Source organism: Podarcis pityusensis (assembly GCF_964106645.2).
Source record: "Podarcis pityusensis genome assembly, chromosome: 4".
Taxonomy (NCBI): domain Eukaryota; kingdom Metazoa; phylum Chordata; class Lepidosauria; order Squamata; family Lacertidae; genus Podarcis; species Podarcis pityusensis.
The window spans coordinates 80,838,122-80,860,457 of record NC_138027.1 but is presented as its reverse complement, the minus strand read 5'-3'; the positions used below and the strand labels follow the sequence as shown (position 1 = coordinate 80,860,457).

Sequence of the window (22,336 nt, the reverse complement as noted above, 5' to 3'; positions counted from 1 at the left end):
AATAAAAATAAGGGCACGGTCCAACCAAAGTTAAGCTGTGCATTTCTAAGGCCTGTTTAGTCCTAATGAATTCAGTGGGACTTCCTCCCTAGTAAGTGCATTTGAGTTTGCAGCTGAAGTCTCCTTCGTTTCAGTGGAAGAAGTAGACATTTCTGTCTCCCACTGAAATAAATAGGATTTGAAAACACTTAACTTTGGCTGGATTGTGTCGTAATATTCTTCCACCAGCTGAACTTAGTTCCTTGGTTTGCACCAACTTCATCACTGTTTTGGCTTGAGAACTACTGCAGGGTTTCAATTCTGCACAAGTCTGTGCTGCTTTTGAGACATGCCATCTTCAAGGAGGGACTGCATGAAATTCGCCTCGAGTCCTAGGTACAGAGGCACTGTTTTTCGTTCCTTGCTTTTTTGATGAGGAGGGAGGGGTGGGTATCACTAGTCTTTTAAAAAAAAACAACACAAAAAACCAGCACAAAGAAGCTATAGAACATGGCATGTGAAAAATAGAATTTAGCTGAATGTATTGAAGTTTCATCTACTGAGCTGGGCTAGTTTAGATCATAAAATATTTGCAGAGAAACCAGATTAAACCTGTGATGGAACATTTTTGGGGGGGTCAAAAGGGGAAGGCTTTAGGGAAACAACTAATCAAGGAGCAGCTTCTGCCATAAGACCTGCACGGGAATGGTTTTCAGTAGAAAGCACCCTTCGTGCTTTTGTTTTAACTTTTAAAAGCTGCAGTGGAACACTAATGTGTGGACACACTTAGAAGAATCACCAGCATGTAGTAATTGAAGAATGAAAGGGGAAGGGGCTGCCCTTTTAAAACTGCACAGCATTAATGAACTGGCGGTGCCCAGCAGACTACAGGGTAGAGAATAGGTTGTTCACAGTAGCGAGTTATCCCTACCAGAATGTTGAGCTTCTTTGTAATAGAGAGGGGGCACAAGTATTCCAGAGGATGTGTGTCAGCAGTTATGCTGGTTTACTAGATGCAAACTCATGTTTTGGTAGGATCTATGCATGCAGCATTTCCACTCTAGAAATCCCACCCCATAATGGTTTTAAGAAGGAAAGATTATGGCAGAATACCCTTTGTTTTTACTTGAATCGCTTGCCGCCTGATGGCATTGCATATTTACTCGGAAGTAAGCCCCACCAAATTCATTGGGACTTGCTCCAAAGTAAGTATATGGAAATCTGCAGCCAGAGTTTATCTAGCTGTTTAACTAGCATTCCCATTTGTGTAGGGACAGACTGCTGTTAGGGTTTGCTACATTATATAGTAGTCAGTTGTTGCTTAGCATACACTGTCTACCTGCAACCAGGATATTGCTCTGTATAAATGCAACGTGCTTATAACTAACATTTGGATGCACTGTGACTACTACCTCAGAAAAATACATTTGTTTCCTTTTTTTGGTTTTTTTAATATATATATTTTCCATTTAGTTCTAGCAAAGTTCAGAGCACCAATTCAAACTTTTTAAAGACTTTGTTCGGTCCCTACCGCTTCAGAACACAAGTTGGGGATAGCTTCTCACATTTTCAAAACCAGGAAAAGTGTGTATGCTTTCCCTTTGCTTCCGATTATGTAGACCGTGGCTAGTATGATGTACTTTTTCTTTCTACTGAAATTGGCTCTAAGGAAAGGTTTAAGCAAAATGTATTATCAAGGCATGATTCACTTGTACTGGGCTGAATCCTACACTATATAACCTAGCACTTGGAAGATCCCAATATGGCTCTAGCACCCTGTTCTCCTTGCCTTGCAATGCAAGGGTGCAGGTTTCACAATGCCTGTTTGCAATGCTGCTGGGTTAAAGACAAGGCCGACTGAGACAGACTATAAAGGAGGCAGGCGGCATTTTGTTCCAAGATTTTGGAGCCCTGGGTGGTTGCCTTGTTTGCTCAGCCCTAAGGTCACCACTCCTGGACTTTCTGGCATTAGTCATTTCCGCTTCACTGTGCCTTGGCTCATCCCCCACCCTCTCAAAAGCAAAGTAGCAAACAAGGGTCAATGAATGATTAATTAAAAACTTGGTCCAATAGTAACTGGCAGACCCAGAGTAGTTTGCTTTCATTGGGTGAAGGCAAAATGCCCGTGCTTGAGAATGTAAATAATGGTTGAATTGGTTCTTCTCTGGCGTTACCTAGAAAAGCCTCCTTTGGCTTCATGCATCTGCTAGAGGTACTGATTCAGCTGCAAGGCAAACCTGCTTTTATTCAGATTTAACATTACCCTGACTCTTGGGGAACAGTAAAATTTCCAAATTAAATACATTAATTCAAATAGGCTCGTTTGTGTTAAATTATCCATCCTGATTTTCTTGTGCTTGCAAGATGGGGACAGGAGAGTTGAAACTAGACTGTACTACTTGCAAATGTCCCTGTCCTACAGGGCAGGTGTGGGGAACCTGCGGTGCTCCTGACGTTGCTGAACTGCAATTCCCATCATTCTTGGCCATGCTTGCTGGAAGCTGTAGTTCAGTCACCGTGGGCCACAGGTTTCACGCCTCTGCTACAGGCAGTGGGTAGGAGTCAGCATGACCAAAGCTCTGAACCCTTTTGGGATCTTCCACATGTGTGTCCTGCACTCATGGGGCAAGTGACTCATATGCCCAATAGTTTAAATCACAGCATTGTCTTGGTGCAGTGAGGGAGACGTTAACCATTGGTGTTGTCAATGAACTAACCTATATCCATTTTCCAGAACACACTATCAAATAGCTACCATCATTTAGAACTGAGATACAAATGCTGAACAAAACAGGCAGCAGAATTTTCAAAGCTATTATTTGCAGGGAAGCCAAATAGGGCCTAGGATTTTCAAACTGATCGGAACAGTCACTATCGAGTTGAATTGCTTGTTGTTTTTTTAAACTGTATTACAGAAGTTGCAAATAATGTTGTCCCACTAGTGTATAAAGATTTTACAATTGAAGCAATCTGAAGATGTAGCAGTTGATTTCTTGATGAAATAAAAACGACAGCTTAAACAACTGCTACGTGTATTTATTCAGCGGCTTTTTATAACGGAGCTGCAATGTGCCGACAAACTGTGGCTTCTCCATTTTGTTCAATTTGTATTCCTAACCTGGCAGATTTAAAGCAACAAGTGCCAATCTTTCCACTGACAAAGGGGACATGTGAGGGTTCTCGTGCAGTAATCTGGAATAATATTTTGTTGAACAGCTTATTATACTGCACATAGCACTGTCAGGTTGAAGGATGTAGATTTATTTCCATCTCTCCAGGAGGACAAAAATGAAGGCAACCAGCTGCAGATCCTTCTAAGTTGTAAGAGGACATTTCTCCAGTCAATGCCTTAAGCGTTCATGAAAGGTAGGGGTGATGAGGGCAAGTCCCTGTCTCCCTTACTGTATTACACATTCTTAGCTGCAGGTCCTATTTTCAGTTCAAGGTTGTTTCTCTCTGATGCTGTTGAAATGAAATATGAATACCAGTAGCTTGCACACCTAACATTTTTTGTGGCAGGAATCCGCCAATGCACATACCGTGAATATTATAACCTCCCAGCTCTGAAAACGATCCCTTCCCTCCACAGATGAACATAAGGCAAACCTGCAACTACTGTGGTACCTCGGGTTATATACGCTTCAGGTTACATATGCTTCAGGCTACAGACTCTGCTACCCCAGAAATAGTACCTCGGGTTAAGAACTTTGCTTCAGGATGAGAACAGAAATTGTGCTCCGGCGGCGCAGTGGGAGGCCCCATTAGCTAAAGTGGTGCTTCAGGTTAAGAACAGTTTCAGGTTAAGAACGGACCTCCAGAACAAATTAAGTTCTTAACCCGAGGTACCACTGTATTGTTTACCAGGGTCTTCTCTAACCTGATGTCCTCCTGATGTTTTGGACTACAGTTATTTTCACTGGCCACGGCCAAAGGTTGGGGAGGACAAAACATCTAGAGGGGCACCATTGTTGAAAGGGTAGCTTAGATCATTAGCACAAAATTAGCACAAAATTGTGCAGGTGCAGGACCCTGAGCAAGTCACTCTCAAGGAATGTTTGGGAAGGGGAGCTTATCTTTGTTAGTCAGAACCAACACATTCCAAGCTAAAGCAGACGAGGTTTCATTTTTCTAGTCACAAGTTCAGGTTCCTAAGCTGCAAAGTGAGTGTGTTTGATCAGCCACAACAGACTGACTGGCTTGCAGGTAAAGAATAAAGCAGCACAGGGATGTCTTCCACTCCCAGCTCTAAACTGGCAGCCTAAATCTTAGATCAAGTGTTTTGAAATGGCATTGGTATCAAAAAGCAAAGGTTGCATTTCAGCTGGCACAAGAGCCTTTGCTAATAGTGCATTTTGAAATGCAAACTGCATTTCAGCTGCAGTTCGCTCAAGTCCAGCAGAGTTCAATGGAGTCTAATCCCAGGTCTCTGTGCCCAGGACTGCAAGCTTAAATAATATGGTGACTCTCTGGACACAGTTTCAGTGATTTCATTTACATTTTAACTAGTAGACTCTACTGGATGTTTTCTTCTGGGGGGGGGGGTGTTAGGTCTTTTCCTCCACTTTTTTATTAACATTTTTGCATTACTAGCTAAAATCCATACATCTTATGTCATAAAATAAAAAAATATTTAATAGCCAAACTTTGAATAATGCTTGTGGGATGAGGGACAGAGAGAAGTGCCCTAGATTATAATAGAAGGGACAATCAAGGCATGAAATAAACCAGATCCTAGTAGTTATTAATACATTATTTACATACAGGTATCAGTTTTGAAAATGCATTTCATATTGTTGGGGTTCACAACAGGCTAGTATAAAATGGCTGGTTTCCAAATTCCAAGGCCCTGCCTGGAGTTGGAAGAAAAGTAGACGACTTGTATAGTTTGTAAGTTACCTCAAGTAGAGAAGCAAGTTCCTTTTCTTTTATGTTCCAGCGCTGCTTTGCATTAACTCCCCAGGTCCTATTTCCCTTCTAACGTCCAAGTGTTCTTGTGCACCAATATTTAGAAACTCTTGATACACTCTTGCATGAAACCTGAAATTAGAAACTGCCTTCTAAAGATGGCACCAGTCCCTGCCGTCTGTTTAAAGATTTACAGGTCAGCCAGTCCCTGCGGTCTCGGTTAAATGCATGGAGGCCCTACCATCTCAGTAGAGGACATGCAAAAAGCTTGTTTCTGAATCCACATCTCTGCTACCTTAAATGCCCTGGTCTTCATCAATCCCTTCTCATCTGAACAGCTGGTGCAGCAAATAAAAGGCCATGCTGAATGTTTAAGAGAAACCCAGCAGAAAAGAGATATTTTACTGCAAGGTGTTCTGGATTAGTATTTTATATATTATTTACCAACAAAGACCGATGTGTGTTTCTGGCCTGAAATTAGATCAAAGTCTGTATCTGTAAATCTTCATTCGAACAAAGTCCAGCTCCCAAAAAAATCTGCGAAATGGCATTTTGTTAACCAGCATTGCTAAAAAGAAGCCTTCTACTTCTGAACAATGCTTTGATGCGGTGAAAAATATCTGCCACTGATGTTTCAAGTAAAGGCTGGTTAGCAGGAGGCTGTAGATCAATAGGACACACGCTAACTCGACTGAGCTATATAAGCCAATGCTTTGACTTGGAATAAGGAACCCTTCCATGTTTCTGACCTTCTAGGTACTTCTGGAGATATGAAATCTGCAGAGATTGCTCTCTGCCTGATCCGTAATTCATAAACAGGCTTGTTTGGTGCCAGCTACTTTGAAACAAGACTGAATCTAGTCTGGAACACTTTACACCAATGTGGAAGAAAGTGGATATATAGAAAAACTGTAGCATGGATTAGCACCTAACTGCAACATCAAACTGCAGTTCTTACAATATAAAAGGGTTTATGTACGATTCAGCATCTTGCTAACAAAACACCCTCCCTCTAAACCCTGGAGTTTTTGATCTAAATCCTAGTGCCTTTAAGCTTTAAGTTATTCTCGAAGGGTGTGCTGTTTTTGAGGCAGGGGCCTTCTATCTCCCCGTGCCAAGGGATACCAACTACTTATTGGTAAAAGCAAATTTAAGCCAACTCACCTCTTGTGTCACTACAGTAGACAGTGCTATTTTCACTTAATTCTATTTTCTAGATGGTGCAGTTGAAGCAGTGTTTAAACTCTTGAGGTGCTGAAGTAGAGTCAAAGGATTCCATAAGTGAGAATACAGGAGAGCTGCTGTAATAAATGACAGATTTGCAATTGTTTCTCCCCACCCCACCCCCCAAAAAACACAAATCTTTTCAGAAAACAGGAGAAGCTTCTTGCTTTTAAATTTGAAGTAGACAGTTTTAAGAATTATTTCTGCTACCCAGTAATTCAAGGACGAGGATTCTCTCAGCCAGGGTAATTTAAAATCCATTATATCGCCACAGTATTAAGTCACTCAGTCTGTACTTCTTATTTTTATCAGCTCTTTTCCTGTTCTTTACTGGGCTCTCCAAGTTCCCATGTAGAAGTAGTACTTCTGTCCTGCATAAATACAAAAAAAGGAGTGTGTGTTAAACACTCACATTGCCTTTAAAACGAACTACTTCTAGAACTCAAATATGAATTGGAAAAGCCTCTACTCAGTCCTTTTCATGCTGTGAAGTAATACTATATTGTTCAATAGGCCTGACTTCCAAAGTAGGCCCCACAGGACTGTAACTCTGGCTTCAAATGTGGGCATACTGGCTTGCCCTAGACCAGAGCATTCAAAACTGTGTTGCAACACAGTGTGTTGGTTACAGTGTGCAGGTGTGTCGCACAAATGCTCCCCATGCTCCTCCCGGGACTGGAAAGGGGTTAGTTTAATCTTGGGTTTGCTAGCAGAACTGAATTACTGTGTCACAAAATGATGCAAAACTGAATTACTGTGTTGTGAAATGATGCACGTCTAAAAAGCATGTCACCAACATGGTAAGTTTTGAAAGCTCTGCCCTAGACCAATGGGAGAGAACCTGTGGGGCTTCCAGATGTTCTAACCCCAACCACCATGGCAAATGTGTCGGGGTGATGGGAGCTGCAGTCCAGCAAACATCTGCAGAGCCACAGGTTCCCTCACCCTGCCCTAGACTCATCGCCATCTTTTCACAGGCTCACTTCATCTGAGGTATTGGAATAACAGTCACAATTCATGTTTCTAAGATGCTTCCCTGATGACGGCTGCAATCCTATGTACCCTTTCCTGGGAGTAAGACCCAGTGAACACAATGGGACTTACTCATGAGTAAAAATATATAGGATTGTGCCATAAATCAGCAGAATGTTGACTTGCTAGCAGTTGTTGTTAGTAGTAGCTGTAGTAGTACCCTGTCCATCTGACTGGGTTGCCCCAGTCACTCTGGGCAGCTTCCAACCTATATAAAAACATAAAACATTAAAGCTTAAAAAGCTTCCCTATACAGGGCTGTTTTCAGATGTCTGTTAAAGGTTATATAGTTACTCATCTCCTTGACATCTAATGGGAGGGCATTCCACAGGGAGGGTGCCACTACCAAGAAGGCCCTCTGCCTGATTCCTTGTAGCTTCACTTTTCACAGTGAGGGAACTGCCAGAAGGCCCTCATGCTGGAGCTCAGTGTCCAGGCTGAACAATGGGGGGTGGAGATGCTCCTTCAGTTATACAGGACCAAGATTATTTTTTTTGAAATGGCTTAAGCTTTTCTGAGGCGGTGGTGATGAGACACCTGCTGCCACAGCACCGACTAAGAAGAATAAACCTAAACCAGCATTTGGTTTTTGGGTCCTCCTCCTCGGTTGTGAAACCAGGAGGACCTTGCTACAACAATCCTCTTCTTGTTTTTCGCCTGGTTTGTACCCTCAGCGCGGCATGAGCAAGTCCACACATAAGATTGGACCAAGTACACAAAGTTTTCAACGGGACTTTTGGCCCCCAGTCTGCTTTCGCTGGATTGCAACCCAGGTTGCTTTTGCCATCATCACAGCTCCCTCGCAGAAACCCAACTTACTCATAATAAAAAGGGCATCTCGGATCCAAATAGTATGCAGAAGAACCAAGCACTTTTGCACATTTATTTGCTCTTCTAAAATCTACAACACCCCCCCCAACAAACCCCTTGCATGGCAGGTAAGAAAAACACAGCTAGTACCTATGGGGCAAGTAAACTTTATGGGACACTTTTTCCCAAAGCCAGCACCACTCCTTTGCCTTCACAATGCAACTACAGGAGTGCTTGAATATTTTAAAATCTCCCAAGGGCTCTTTAGGACAAAAGAGGCTCTTTAACGCTCAACAGTTGTTTCCACTGAGGACTGCAAAGGCAGCTACACAGGGCAGTAATAAAGACTTGCTGGCTTGAGCCAAACGTGACGACCATTCAAGTTTAAATCTACTGTTGCTCCTACTGTATTTTAACCATTTAGGGTTCGAGGGGGAAAGCTGCCTGTTCCCAGAGGGGAGTGGGAAGGAGGGAGAAGAGATCACAATAAATCCCTATTCCTAAAACAACCCACAGAGGAGATATGCCACAAATGTTCAGCCAGGAGGATTTGGGCAGAGAAAGAGGCGAACCTTTATGTCAATGCCGTATATGGCTAGATCTCGACGCAGGCTGTCACACGCTTGCAAGAGGGGTGCTCGGTCCTTCAACAGTTGCTGCCTTTCGGTTTTCTTTTGCAGCCGGGCTTCTTTCGACAGAGGGGCACCATCTGCGGACACGCCCCCCGCAGGCTCGGGTGCAGCAAGGGCAAAACTGCGCACTTTGGTTCGGAAGCTCACCAGTTCATCTATCACGTTGGAGAGCATGGCTGAATGTTCGTTTTCTGGAGCTACCTATAAATCAAAAACCCGAATTCAATCCCAACATGCAACACACTTACACAGGAAGCCAGCTATGTGCGGCATGTCCAGAACGGCACCAGGAGTACCCAGACATGTAATTTAACTGCATACAATTGTATTTAAAATAAGTTTTAAATAAGATACAAAATGGGCCGTATTATGCCTGTTTTGATTGCCATTTCTAAACAAATAATAAAATTCTCAATTAAGGGGTATATATATCTTGTTAAAAAGTAAAACAAACCAGTGAAGGCCCTCTTCAAATGTAGCAAAAAATCCTAAAGGAAAGCACCTAGTGCAGAACTTGCAAAGTTCTAAGGCCAGGATGACAGGTGATTTGTATGGGTGTGTATTTCACCCTATAGACCAGGGTTTCCCCAACTTTGGTTTCCAGCTGTTCTATGACTCTAATTCCCATAATCCCTGACCACTGGTCCTGATAGGTGGTGATGATATTATTTAAATGAACGTTTTTACTCCCCCCTCCAAAAAAACAACACACATAACCAAGTAAAGCAATGTAAAACAAAGCACATTCACATTGCAGTAACTAAAACCAAATAGACACCAGGTGCTCATCAACTACATCACAACTAAAATGAATACATTAAGAGATAGTTATTAGGACTTTCAGAAAAGGAAAATACATCCTATTTAGTGTTTCTCATTTTCAGCCTTATTGTTTTTGGTTTCTAAGCCAAAGACTAACACGGTGCTTTGGAATTGTATCAATCCAGATAAATTTCTGAGGATCAGGTAGGAGGACAATTTTAATTTTGATTTTTTAAAAAAGAAGAAGTCAAAAACAACAACAAACTTGACTCTAAATCACCTAGGGACTGCCCTGTGTTAGGGTGAGTATCATATAAAAAATTAAATGCACATAAAGATGGAATCAGCTGGAAACATGTTTCTTCCGAAGGACAAGGGACCAGGCACACAGTTTGTCAGAAGCCTGGTTTTGTGACCCTACAACACCTGACCCTACAACACCTAACTACAGCTCCTCGGAGTCCTCTTGAATTCGATGGGGCTTACTCTCAGGTAAGTGGGGTGCTTTCCTACCTGTCTTTCCGCAAGGGTGATCCCAGTTGTGTGAAGGAATTCCATGATGTAGGAGAGAATGGCTCCAAACACAACAGCGCTCCTAGGCGATCCACTTTCCTGATTTCAAAACGCACAAAAGAGCTGATGTAGCGATAACATCTCTCTGCACACGGACAAAAGATGAAAGCGAACAATACTCTGCGGGAATCTATTTATCTGCTAGATTGCCTAAACCTCCTCCTTTCCAAGAGCGAAGACTTCTTAACCGCAGTAACCAGCCATAGAGCAGAAGAAGAATATTTTAGGAAAACCAAATGCTGCTGGTATGTAAGCCGGGCCGCACTTGTAAGGCCTAGGGGCAAAGTTCGGGACAGCAAGGCATTTCCTTGAAGCCACTCTCCCTCCTGCAGCTCTTGCTACGAGATTTTTTAAATGTACATTATCTAGGAAAAGCTCAGAATAAATACCTTCCAAGGCTTCTTGGATAAACTGATAGGATAAGCTCAGGCAGTTGAGACTCTTAATCTCAGTGTTGTGGGTTCGAGGTCCAAGTTAGGAGAAAAATTCCTGCATTGTAGCAGGTTGGACTAAATAATAATAATAATAATAATAATAATAATAATAATAATAATTTTTATTTATACCCCGCCCTCCCCAGCCAAGGCCGGGCTCAGAGCGGCTTACAAGCAATAATAAAAACAAGTTGAATGAATACAACTTAAAGACAAGATTAAAATACAACATTAAAATATTAAAATGCAGCCTCATCACAGGAGGAGAAAGGAAAAAGAAAGAGGGGGAGGGAATCAAATTGGCTCCAAGCCAAAGGCCAGGTGGAACAACTCTGTCTTACAGGCCCTGCGGAAAGAAATCAGATCCCGCAGGGCCCTGGTCTCATGAGGCAGAGCGTTCCACCAGGCCGGAGCCAGAGTTGAAAAGGCCCTGGCTCTGGTTGGAGCCAATCTAACTTCCTTAGGGCCCGGGACCACTAGGGTGTTGCTATTTATGGACCTTGAGGCTCTCTGTGGGAGATAGCGGGACTCTGATAGCCCCTTCCAACTGTACAATTCTATGATTCCATCCAGTATTTTACATCTACATCTTTTGCCAAATTATGAGGTCATGGTTGTCATTAACAAAGAAAGCTACATTATCAGACTGTGCGTGTGTGTATATTATAAACAGGACTGACTGCGTTCCATTATTCTGCAGTGGAGGCATGGGGAGCCCAGAGGGATAAATGGGAAACCAGCACATGGAAGAACCAAGGGAGAAAGCCCCTTGCAAGTGATCAGTGCAGAGATTTAGCAAGAGTGATCTGTTCTTTCTCTTGTCTGGCACACTGGACGGCGAGAAAACAAGTGGGAAGACAGAAAAGAATTGTGTTCCTCATCACTGACCTTTGCTCTTCTAACTGACTATCCTTAAGGGAATGTAGCTTTTGACCCGTCCCAAAAAATGTTTTCCACCACCATATTATTTTTCCATCTCCGCATTATCAAGCAGTTGGTCCCTTACCTTTCTCTCCCTGATGTGGCCACAGTGATCCATGCGACGGTCACCTCCAGGCTTGATTATTGTAACTCACTCTATGCGGGGCTGCCCTTGAAGCTGACCCAGAAACTCCAGCAGGTGCAGAATGCTGCAGCGAGGCTCCTTACTGGGTCCTTGCCGCGGGATCACATTCATCCAGTGCTTTACCAGCTGCACTGGCTCCCGGTGGAGTACAGGGTCAGGTTTAAGGTGCTGGTTTTGACCTTTAAGGCCCTATGCAGCCTAGGACCCTCATACCTACGGGACCACCTCTCCTGGTATGCCCCGCGGAGGACCTTAAGGTCCACAAATCACAACATTTTGGAGGTCCCAAGTCGCAAGGTGCTTAGATTGGTCTCAACTAGGGCCAGGGCCTTTTCAGTACTGGCCCCAACTTGGTGGAACACTCTGTCACAAGAGACTAGGGCCCTGCGGGATTTGACATATTTCTGCCTGGCCTTTGGTTTGGACTCAGTCTGACCCTTATGTTTCCCTCCCCTTATAGTTTTGATCTATGGACTGCCATTAAAATGAGGCTGCATTTTAAATTGTATTTTAACCCGTATTTTAATAAATTTGTGTTTTGTGTGTGTGTTCCCGCCCCCATTATGTTTTTATTGTAATTTTACTGGTGTTAGCCGCCCTGAGCCCAGCTCTGGCTGGGGAGGGCAGGGTATAAATAAAAAATTATTGTTGTTGTTGTTGTTATTATTATTATTCTGCAGTTCTGTGCAACAGCACTAACATTGGGTTCAACATCTAGCTTTGCCAATCTCAGCTCTCCATTTAAGTGCTCCACACACATTTCCAGCTTTTACTGTTGCAAAGGCCATGCACAAAACTGTGTGAAAGCCTCCTATTTCGTTCAGCAGACAAACAGGGCTTCCCAGCTTTACTCGTCCGTCGTCCTGAACAGTCAAAACACTAGTCTGTACACATTTGCACAATTTATACAAGTTACAGAGGCCAGCTTTTCTCATTGTGGAGCCTGGCTAAGCATAGTGAAAGATTTTTGTATTTTCAATGTTTGTGTGGTGAGTGGGAAGGATAAAATATCTGCAGAGAGTTTTACGATACAGCCTTGGTTACATAACAGATCTCGGGCAAGTCAAGATTTGGAGGGAAGCAACTTCGCCTTAGTGAAGATCATAATTCCAAGAAATCAATTTAACAGGGGGCAAAACATTAGGAAATAATAATAATGTCACAGATGATGGATTGCATGCAGATATTCACTGAGCTAGAATGTATACTGCCAAGATTCAATACTTTTTTTAAAAAACCAAAACACTGTGTTCTTTTGTTAACAGTTAACCGTGTGTGTGTTTGTGCGCTGTACGTAGATAAAACTTTACTTAACGCAATCAGATGGCTCACTAAAGTGGCTTACAGAAAAGGCACTTTAAAAACAGTAAGCATGGAACTAAAGAGTTCAGTGCTCCAGAGGTAGCGGCCATTTAGGACTTTACCCATTAGACTCAAAATGAGAAGGGTATCAAGCAAGTAGGAAGCAGGCAGTTTCTCCCAAAACACACACACACTCACGGATTTCAACATTTTGCCTTGGGCAGAGTATTCAACACTCCCTGAATATCTGGTGCCATTTAATAACTAACTCACCAATTCTAGACTTTAATGGGCATGAAGATAGGCTTAAAAGTAGACCGACCAAAAAACATTTGCTCGTAATTTCTTCCACGATTAGGCCCCAAAGTGCTCCGCACAAGCAGGGCAGCATTTCTGCCTATTCACGGTTGCCTTCCCAACACAGTACATAAATCCCCAATCTTCCTATGGCCTCTGTGGCAATTACATGCCATTCTGGAGGAAAACTTTTGGGGGGGGGTAAATATAATCCTAGCGCCATACTAACAGCGGTCACTGTGCATCATCATCTTGCCCCCATATATTAGCAACGTGTTGCTCTGTCTGTAAGCAAACCAACAGGGATGAGCTGTCTATGGTGGCTTGGAGCCAGACTCCTCCTGGTTCTCCTGCAGCAAAGCCCACCACTAGTGACCAACAGGAGCAAGTCGTCCTCCTGGGGATGAGGACAACTCTGACTTCTAAGTTCAGGATCACTCTGCTCCACCTGGTTGCTATGTCTGTCACGCTACCACCAGTGCTATTTTTCTAGAAAAAGAGGTGCCAGAACTCACCATGAATACCTGCCTTGTTCTCTTATAATGGAAATGGCGCCCACCTGAGAGGTGCCAGAAATGAGTTCCGGCGAGTTCCAGCTGGAAAAAAGCCCTGGTGCCAGTCAGTTCACACCTGAAAATCTTTACCACTACAACAGTGCTGGAAGCTATTTTTCTTTTAAATTCACAACAAGCCAACTTTTGGGCAAGAAAAGGGGAAAGAACAGAATAAACTCAGGAAAACAACAGTTTCTACGAAAGATTACCTGGGTACTCCTCCGTCTCTCTCTCTCTGTCTCTCTCTCATATAAATACAGTTGTACCCTGGAAGTCGAACGGAATCCGTTCCGGAAGTCCATTCAACTTCCAAAACATTCAAAAACCAAACCACGGCTTCTGATTGGCTGCAGGAAGCTCCTGCAGCCAATCGGAAGACACGGAATCCCTATCAGATGTTTGGCTTCCAAAAATAGTTCACAAAGCAAAACAGTCACTTCTGGGTTTGCAACGTTCAGGAGCCAAAACGTTCGGGAACTAAGCTGTTCGAAAACAAAGGTACAACTGTAAATACATAACTGAACGGTGTGATTAGTGAAGAAAAAAGGCTCGTGTAAAAGTTCTTCAGCTGCCTAAGAATACCAAGTAGCAAGAAGGAAATAAAACTTTTGGTGCTCTGAAACACAGCAAAAGAGGTTTCTGATTCTAGAAATGTAGTTTGTATAAATGCCTGTCTTGGGATGTGGCAGAGGGTGGGGGAGAGAATCATTTGTCATTATTTTTCCTTGCAGGTTTCGCCTAGGAAAATGATAAAGCCAACCTGTCAGTACAGAACCGTTTAGACAATGGTCGGTTTCTGATCTTCGTCTCCTAACGGGTTACCTTAGTGACGGCCTTCAGCTGCCTGTTGCCATGGTGAATGAGGTCCATAATTGCACCAATAGCCCTGGGGGTGTCAAAGTCATCGGCACACGCAGACTTCACCGCTGCTTTGGTGTTGGCTAGCCTTGGAGAAGGAGGGAAAAAATTTAAGACAACGGAAGTGTTGTTGTTTTTTTAGAAAAGCCCCAGACGTAAACCGACCGGCTAGTTAAAATGCACTTTTGGCAGGATGTATCCCAGGTTAAGTAGTTTGACCAACAATTTCATCAGGAGGCGGCTAAGTTCCTGCTCCAACTTTTCCATGGGGAGCAAAAGTGCTTCACACAAGCTGGACCAAGTGCCATTTGGTAAATCACTATTAAAGGAGGACGGATACTTCTCTTACAACAGAAGGGACAAATGAATGGGAGATTACAAGACTTCCGGTTGCCTGTTACCTCTCTGCAGCCCATCTTCCAGGCACACTGTGCGTGCGTTTAGGACTGATAAAGGTTCTGGAACTAGCAAAACTGACGGATATAATAAGGAGAAAATCCAAAACTATGGTTATGAAGGAATGGGAGTTCTTAAATGATTATTTACAAAACCAGGGCTCGACTACAAAAATCTGGTTGTGTTTAGAATAATCTTGTGCGTAATATTAAAAATACAAAGTGAGACATTAAGGAAATCCAAAGGGAAAATATGAAGAACAGAGGATCTGACGAACGGATTATTAAAAATGTGTGAGGCAAATGGTGGAAGTGTTTTAAAAAAACCCACACACTTTATTTAAGGTAGATAAGGACAAGATGAAATTATACAATTGAATATAAATATACAGTGGTGCCCCGCAAGACGAATGCCTCGCAAGACGAAAAACTCGCTAGACGAAAGAGTTTTCCGTTTTTTGAGTCGTTCCGCAAGACGAAACGTCTTGCAAGTTCTTGCGAGTTTGTTTCCTTTTTCTTAAAGCCGCTAAGCCGTTAATAGCCGCTAAGCCGTTGATAGCCGCTAAGCCGCTAATAGCCGTGCTTCGCAAGACAAAAAAACCGCAAGACGAAGAGACTCGCGGAACGGATTAATTTCGTCTTGCGAGGCACCACTGTAGATGGGAAACGGCTATGTATAGTGAATACTTATCTACTTTTAAAAATTTTCACCTATGATCTTTTTCTTTTACTTCATTATTTTTTCTTTGTTCTTTTTTCTTTTTTCTGGTATCTTATCTTTCATTTCACTCCTTTATTGTGAATAGCATTTTATAGAGGTATAAATAACTGTAAATATGAAAAGAGACAAAGTATTCTCTAATTTTTTTCCTTGGTTGTATGTATTTTCTTTTCCTTTTGTATTTTCTTTTGTTGTAAATATGTATGTTTTCTAATTTGTACTTAATAAAAAATTTTATTATTATTATTATTTTTAAAAAAGGACAGATAAAGGTTCTGAAAACGTTTCTGCAGCCATCACACCTAGTGGTGGCCCTGAAATCTGCCATTTCTATACCAAGAGTGTGCATCGACAGGGAAGAAAAATCCGAATGGCTACAGCTGTCACCAACCAATGGCAGGGGCCTGCTGGGCAATATTCTGCCACGTAACGGATGCTCTATGAAAAGACTGGGGAAGCCCTCTTGAACAAACTCCCTTCTGCTAATCACTGTTACATTTTCACTGCATTTTTTGAGTGGAGAACGTTGGCATTAATATGTGGGTGTTTACAGTTCCGGATGATCTTTGTGAATGTATAGGTTTATATGTACACAGACATTCTAGTCATTTTAAGACAGCCATTTCTGGACTTCCGGTTTGCTGCGAGGGGAGAAGGCAGCTGGTGCCGCTATCACAGCAACCCGGCGGCTGCTTTTGGGAGTTTGGGGGCAGCTCAGAGGCAACAAGCACCCCAAAGAAAGTCCTGGGGACGGCCAGGACATTACGGGGTCCTGCAGTGACCAAAGCAAGCTCCCAATGGGCTCACTCAGTTCTGTGAGGAGCCGGGCCGTCCCGGCAGTCCTGCCGCGGTTGCTGGGCTCTAATGCACTCCAGCAGCAAGCTGCCTCGTTATTCCTCTCTTAGGAATTTGGCCGGCATGCATGTCTTTGGTATGGGAAAGCTAAAATCTGTAAGAGTTTTATGAACCGCATTCTCAGGAAGAATTTGTAGAGAGTCTGGGAGAAATATAAAAATCTGCTAGAAAGGAAAACACACCTTTATGGTAATCACCCATCGGAGCAATTACAATTAAGAGAGTTAATATGGATAGACAATGGGAATTGCTGGACTTTGCAGAACCCAGACTGAAACCTACAGAGAAGTTAAGGAGCCATGTTACGGATTGGTTACAATACCACCAGATTATGAAACGTTTAGTTTGTTTTTTTTTAAAAAAAAAGGGTTTTCAGACCAAAGCTCACAATTTGAAAAAGAATGGTTGCAAAATAAGGATAAACATTTGTTTAAAATGTATAATTTCTTATTAGAATGGAAAACAAATGACAAGCATCAATGACGCACGGGGCAACAGATATAGGACACAATATAGACCTAAACCTCTGGGAGAAACTTTGGAAAAATGATCTGAAATTTCCTGCGTGTTATTCTCTGAAAGAGAACTATTTAAAAATAATCCATAGATGGTACCTAACTCCCAGTAGGTTGGCTAATAAGTATAAAGCACAATCAGCTATGTGTTGGAAATGTAAAGAAGTAGAAGGAACCTTTTTCCATGTGTTGTGGACATGCAGAAAAGTGAAGTAATATTGGGGAAAGAATTATAACAGGCATAGGCAAACTCAGCCCCTCCAGATGTTTTGGGAGTACAACTCCCATCATCCCTAGCTTACAGGACCAGTGGTCAGGGATGATGGGAACTGCAGTCTTAAAACATCTGGAGGGCCAAGTTTACCTATGCCTGAATTATAATGAGCTGGAAAAAAATGTTTAAATTTACCTTCCCAAAAAAACCAGAGTCCTTTTTGTTGGGAATAACCCAGACACAAATTCCCAGGTCCCGGAAAAGTTTATTTATGTATGCAACAACAGCGGCCCGTGTTTTGTTGGCCCAGAAATGGAAAGTGAGTGAGGTCCCTTGTAAAAGAGGATTGGCAACTTAAGATGTTACAATATGCAGAACTTGCAGGTTTAACCCACGGAATAAGAGAGCAAGAAGAACGTATATTTAGAGAAGAGTGGAAAATATTTATTGAATATATGGAAAATAATTGTACACAGCTCAAAATGCTGGCGGCATTAAAATAAATTCAATGGAAGGAGAAGAAGGGAAGTCATTGGATGTTTCAAAGTTTGAATTTTTTAAAAAATTGATATGTAGAAAAATGAAAACTCTCTCTCTCTCTCTATACATATATATGTATCTCCATAAAGACAGCCATACCTGCGGCTGTATCATTGGATCCCACCAAAACTGAGATTAAAGCTCGGTTAATACTTCTAATCTCCACAAACATGGCTACTGCAAGTGGCCAGAGTAGAAATGCAATTCCTAGCATCCAATTCATTAAAATTTGGAAGACATTAGCATTATTGAAGATAATATACGGTATTAAACTCGGGGAAGGAAGATCTATAAATCTGTTTCTTGAGGAATAGGAAAGATTTATGTGTTACTGGAAAAGAAATTACGAAGCGTCAGAAGCTGGTGTTCAGAGAATATGGCTCTTTTCACTAATACAACTGAATAGATTTTGATTCATGACCATATAATCAATCAATAGAAGAGATATGCGACAGCCTTGTGTTGTGCCTGGACTCTCTTTAAAACTATTAAAAGAGAAAAGTGAACAGGGTATGCTAATTAATCAAAGCAAAGACAACTCAAGGAAGGCTAAACTACAAAATAGAAGGCGTCAAAGTACACACACAGCCGGGAGGAAAAAACAATACTGTACTCTGGAAGCAAAAAAAACCTAACAGGATGAGTTAAAACCTCTTTCTCTGATGTGCTTGTCATTTTTACTTGCAGGGATTATTTTCTCACTTCGTTTATAGGGAAAGCATATAAAGGCACTTGTTGCGTACCAGCTGAAATGGTAACTTCTCAGGATTTTATCACATACCAGGCCAATAACACACAAAACAACAGGCCTTCACACTCACCTCTCCCACAGTAGATCTTCTCTAACGGCTTCACACAAAAGTTGTCCTTTCATGTAGGCATGTGTACTGCTCACAAAAGAACAGATTGTCTGAAGAATGTTCTTTGCATCATTCATGCTGTCATCACTGTATTCAATAGCTAGGAAAATAAATTCAGCTTTATGTTGTTCCGTCAAAGCATCAGCATTATTATATAAACAGAGAACAATGGTTATGCTACTATTAAAAACTATTAATCTCACGTGGCTCAGGTATGGGAATGGATTTAATGGCCCCCTCACTCTTCCTACCACCAGTCAACACAGGGCTACATCTGAAAATTGATTTGACGTTCAAGAGTACAGACAAAAAAAAACCCCTCACGCCCCAAAATCATAGCACTCTCAAAAAAAAGTCCCCAACCCAAAAGACATGCCTTATAAATGTACACACAAAGCATATACGTAATTATGACTTTATGGATAGTCCATCTCTACTCAAAGGAGTTTTCCTTACATGATCTGTATCCACTCCGTAAGCAAAACATCCTAAACTGATCAGGTGAGAACTTCTTCAGGAAATCCTAAAGACAAAGTGAAAAAGAAATACATATTAAGCTCTAGCTCTCCTTATAACTAATAGTTATAAGAGGGTCATAAAGGACATTGCCAGTCTTGGAAAATAGTCTCCATGACAGAATCCGACACGCTGCAAAATCCCAGATTGCATGTAGTGGTCAGAGTGTTGGGCTAGGACTTAGAAGACCACAGCGTCTCAGGCTGACCTACCTTGCAGAGTTGTGAGGATAAAATGAGGAGGAGGCAGGCCACCTTCAGCAACTTTGAGGAAAGGTGTGATAGAAAGGAAATCATCATCATCATCATCATTCAGCCTTCAATACTCACATGAATTAAATTTTTGCGTACAGGGCTGGGATTGCACGTTTGGGACAGACCTTCCAGTTTACAACAGGAAGACCTTCGTTAACAAACACAATCCCAAGTCCTTCCACGCACCTCAAAGCTCCCGACCCTCTGCTATTATATACCTCATAAAGAGGATTATATCAAGGCAGATAGCAATCCCTGCTTCCATGAGCACCGATTGCAGCAGAATCTGACAAGGAATTTTGAGTTTTCATTTAAAGTGGGAAAACCCAAGCTTCTAGTTCTCACTGCTGCAGAAATGTCAGAATGCACAGAAACACAGGGCTGCAAATGGGCCCCATGTCCGGGGATGGAATTTAGGCACCTAAACTACAGTCACTTCCTTCTGGCTATGTACCTCCTAGTTACTGCCTGCTAAACTTCCTCCTAGTACCCATTAGTATTTCACAAAATTAAAAATGTAACCCAAATTTTACAAAAACACAAAGAGCAGGTTCAGAATAAAGTGAATTTTGTGTGTGTATCTAAACACATGACATGTACCTGCATCATTTTACAGTCTGAGTGAAATATCTGAATTTGGCTTCCTAGGTATAAGAAATGCAGATACTCTCACCGCTCAATATTAGAAGCACTATTTTTATGTCCTGTCTTCTGAGCAGGACACGGAACAATATAATAAACTGTTAGCAACTTAAACTAAACTCGGGGTGAGAGTATCAGGAAGGAAGACTCAAAAGAACAAGCACAGCTTGACAGACACTATTCAACTTGAGTCCAGAAAGAGAGGGAAACGACGCCTGACTAGTCCTTTGGAATCTGTTCATTCCTAAAAGGAAAGCAGTCAATCCTGCAGATTTTCAGGGGGGATTTTTCCACATGAGAGTTTTCTCATGAATAAACAAGAGGATGTCTGGGTCAGTGGACTGAAACTCACCTTAAGGAGTTTATTTTTTTCTTTAAGATGAGTGAAGAAAAATTACCCATCAATTACTATGCCAACTAGCCCATCCAAAAGATTCCCCCAGTTACAATATACAACTGATTTGCGAAGGACGTGCAAAAAAATCCACAGGCAAACAAAATGTCGCCTTTGCGTTCCAAAGAATTTATCACGATGTCCTCTTCCCAACAACATGCAGGCATTTTTAAAGCTAGCATGGTGGACAAGATGCTAGCCTTGGGCCATGCTGGCTGAGGCTGAAGGAGCTGAAGTCTAACTACATCTGGAAAACTATGCATTTTCCCACCTCTGCTTTACACTTCCTACCGCTTGTTTACTCAAGACAGCAGGCCTGTTATGTTTAGTGAAGCTTACTACCAGGTAAGCTTGCAGCCTTGGGCTGCTATCCTGAACACAGTTGGACTCACTGCATTGGATGGCGCTACACTGGACCTCAAAAATGTTGCGAGGACAAAATAAGGGAAAACGATGGCCTCCTCTGAGCAAGAGCTGGATATAAATGTTGTTAGACTCAACTCCCACCAGGCCCAGAATCCCATGGTCCAGCAACTAGGGCCCAATGATCCTCACCAATCCCTGTAACAAGTAACACTACATTTTAAAAAGCCTGTTAAACAGAACGTTTTGATGTGGTGTGAAGAATCATGGATACTGTAGAATAACCTCAAGGAGGTCCCCAAGGATTCCTTGGAGGATGAGTGCAATACAACTACAATAGATATACAGAGCCGTGTTCTCTTTGATACCTGTTTAATCCTCCGCCATCTCTGCTTAGACATAAATTCATGAATCAAAGGTAAAGGTAAAGGACCCCTGGACAGTTAAGTCCAGTCAAAGGCGACTATGGGGTTGCGGCACTCATCTTGCTTTTAGGCCGAGGGAGCTGGCGTTCGTCCATAGACACCTTTCCAGATCATGTGGCCAGCATGACTAAACCACTTCTGGCGCAATGGAACACCTGACGGAAACCAGAGCGCATGGAAACGCCGTTTACCTTCCCATGCTTTCGAACTGCTAGGTTGGCAGGAGCTGGGACAGAGCAACGGGAGCTCACTCCATGGTTGGGATTCGAACTGCCAACCTTCTGATCGGCAAGCTCAAGAGGCTCAGTGGTTTAGACCACAACGCCACCTTTGTCCCTCTCATGAACCAATGAAGCTAAAGCAAGTGCAGAGTCAGAAGTAGAGCTGGGCGATGTCCAGAGCTGGTTTGAATTTCATATCATGATACTGTTTTCATAATTTTTGACTTGGCAATAGTGTGTGTGTGTGTGCGCGCGCGCGCGCTATGCAAAATTCACAATGCGGGGAAAACTGTGAAGGCAGCCAATGTCTCTACATAACTCCATCCTCATTTCAGACATCCTAATATCATAATGCTTAGCTGATGATATACCATGATGATGAAAACCAGATATGGCCCAGCCCTAGTTAGAAGATGGGAACGCTCTTCTGTACTGAGCCTGCAATCCTAAATACACTTGCCTGGGACCAAGTCCTCTTGAACGCTATAGGACTTGTGCCCAAGTAGACACGCCCAGGGTGGCACAGGTAATCTCGAATATGAGCTGGGCCAGGCCTCAAGCATTCCTCCATCCCACCCTCTGATCTTAAGAGCTCCTTCTTCAAGTTTCTTCCTGTACAGGCCAAATCCACTGAGAGGAGCTTGATTTAAAAAAAACACCAAAAAACACATTCCCGGTGGTGGCAACTGTTCAGAGGATTCAAGTTAAATGGAAGTGTGTGCCAGTTTACAATACCTTAATGGTAATGTAGTTTTTCAGTGATTTTGACATTTTCTCACTCCCTTTAACATGCAGGTGTCCTGGAACGACAAAAGCAAGATGACTTTGCTTTATTTTCTGAGCAGAGTTTTTTTAAAAAAGACAAAACAAGGTTAAATTATTTTTCAGAATAGCAGGAGCTAAAAACAGTAGACCAGAGTCTATTTCACTCAGTTTGTTGTTCTATATTAAGGAACAGAGAGGAACAAGAATTTTTAAAATATTAAAAACAGT

General features: G+C 42.3%; 1 protein-coding gene across 5 annotated transcripts in view; it reads right to left on the bottom strand.

The window, feature by feature from the left end:
• Window positions 1-22,336, bottom strand: part of CARS2 (cysteinyl-tRNA synthetase 2, mitochondrial) — a 43,074-nt gene that overhangs the window by 6,500 nt on the left and 14,238 nt on the right. For 2 of the 5 annotated variants that reach the window (XM_081003072.1, XM_081003073.1), the window contains exons 9-15: window positions 22,079-22,143; window positions 18,985-19,051; window positions 18,490-18,628; window positions 14,393-14,516; window positions 9,858-9,956; window positions 8,523-8,783; window positions 452-6,479 (exon numbers count right to left, since the gene is read on the bottom strand). In XM_081003072.1, the coding sequence (XP_080859198.1) occupies window positions 6,417-6,479; window positions 8,523-8,783; window positions 9,858-9,956; window positions 14,393-14,516; window positions 18,490-18,628; window positions 18,985-19,051; window positions 22,079-22,143 (818 nt within the window). In that variant the 3' untranslated portion in view covers window positions 452-6,416. Of the gene's footprint in view, window positions 1-451; window positions 6,480-8,522; window positions 8,784-9,857; window positions 9,957-14,392; window positions 14,517-18,489; window positions 18,629-18,984; window positions 19,052-22,078; window positions 22,144-22,336 lie in introns of those variants that run through there. The other 3 variants (XR_013985378.1, XR_013985379.1, XR_013985377.1) reach the window with 3 other exon arrangements.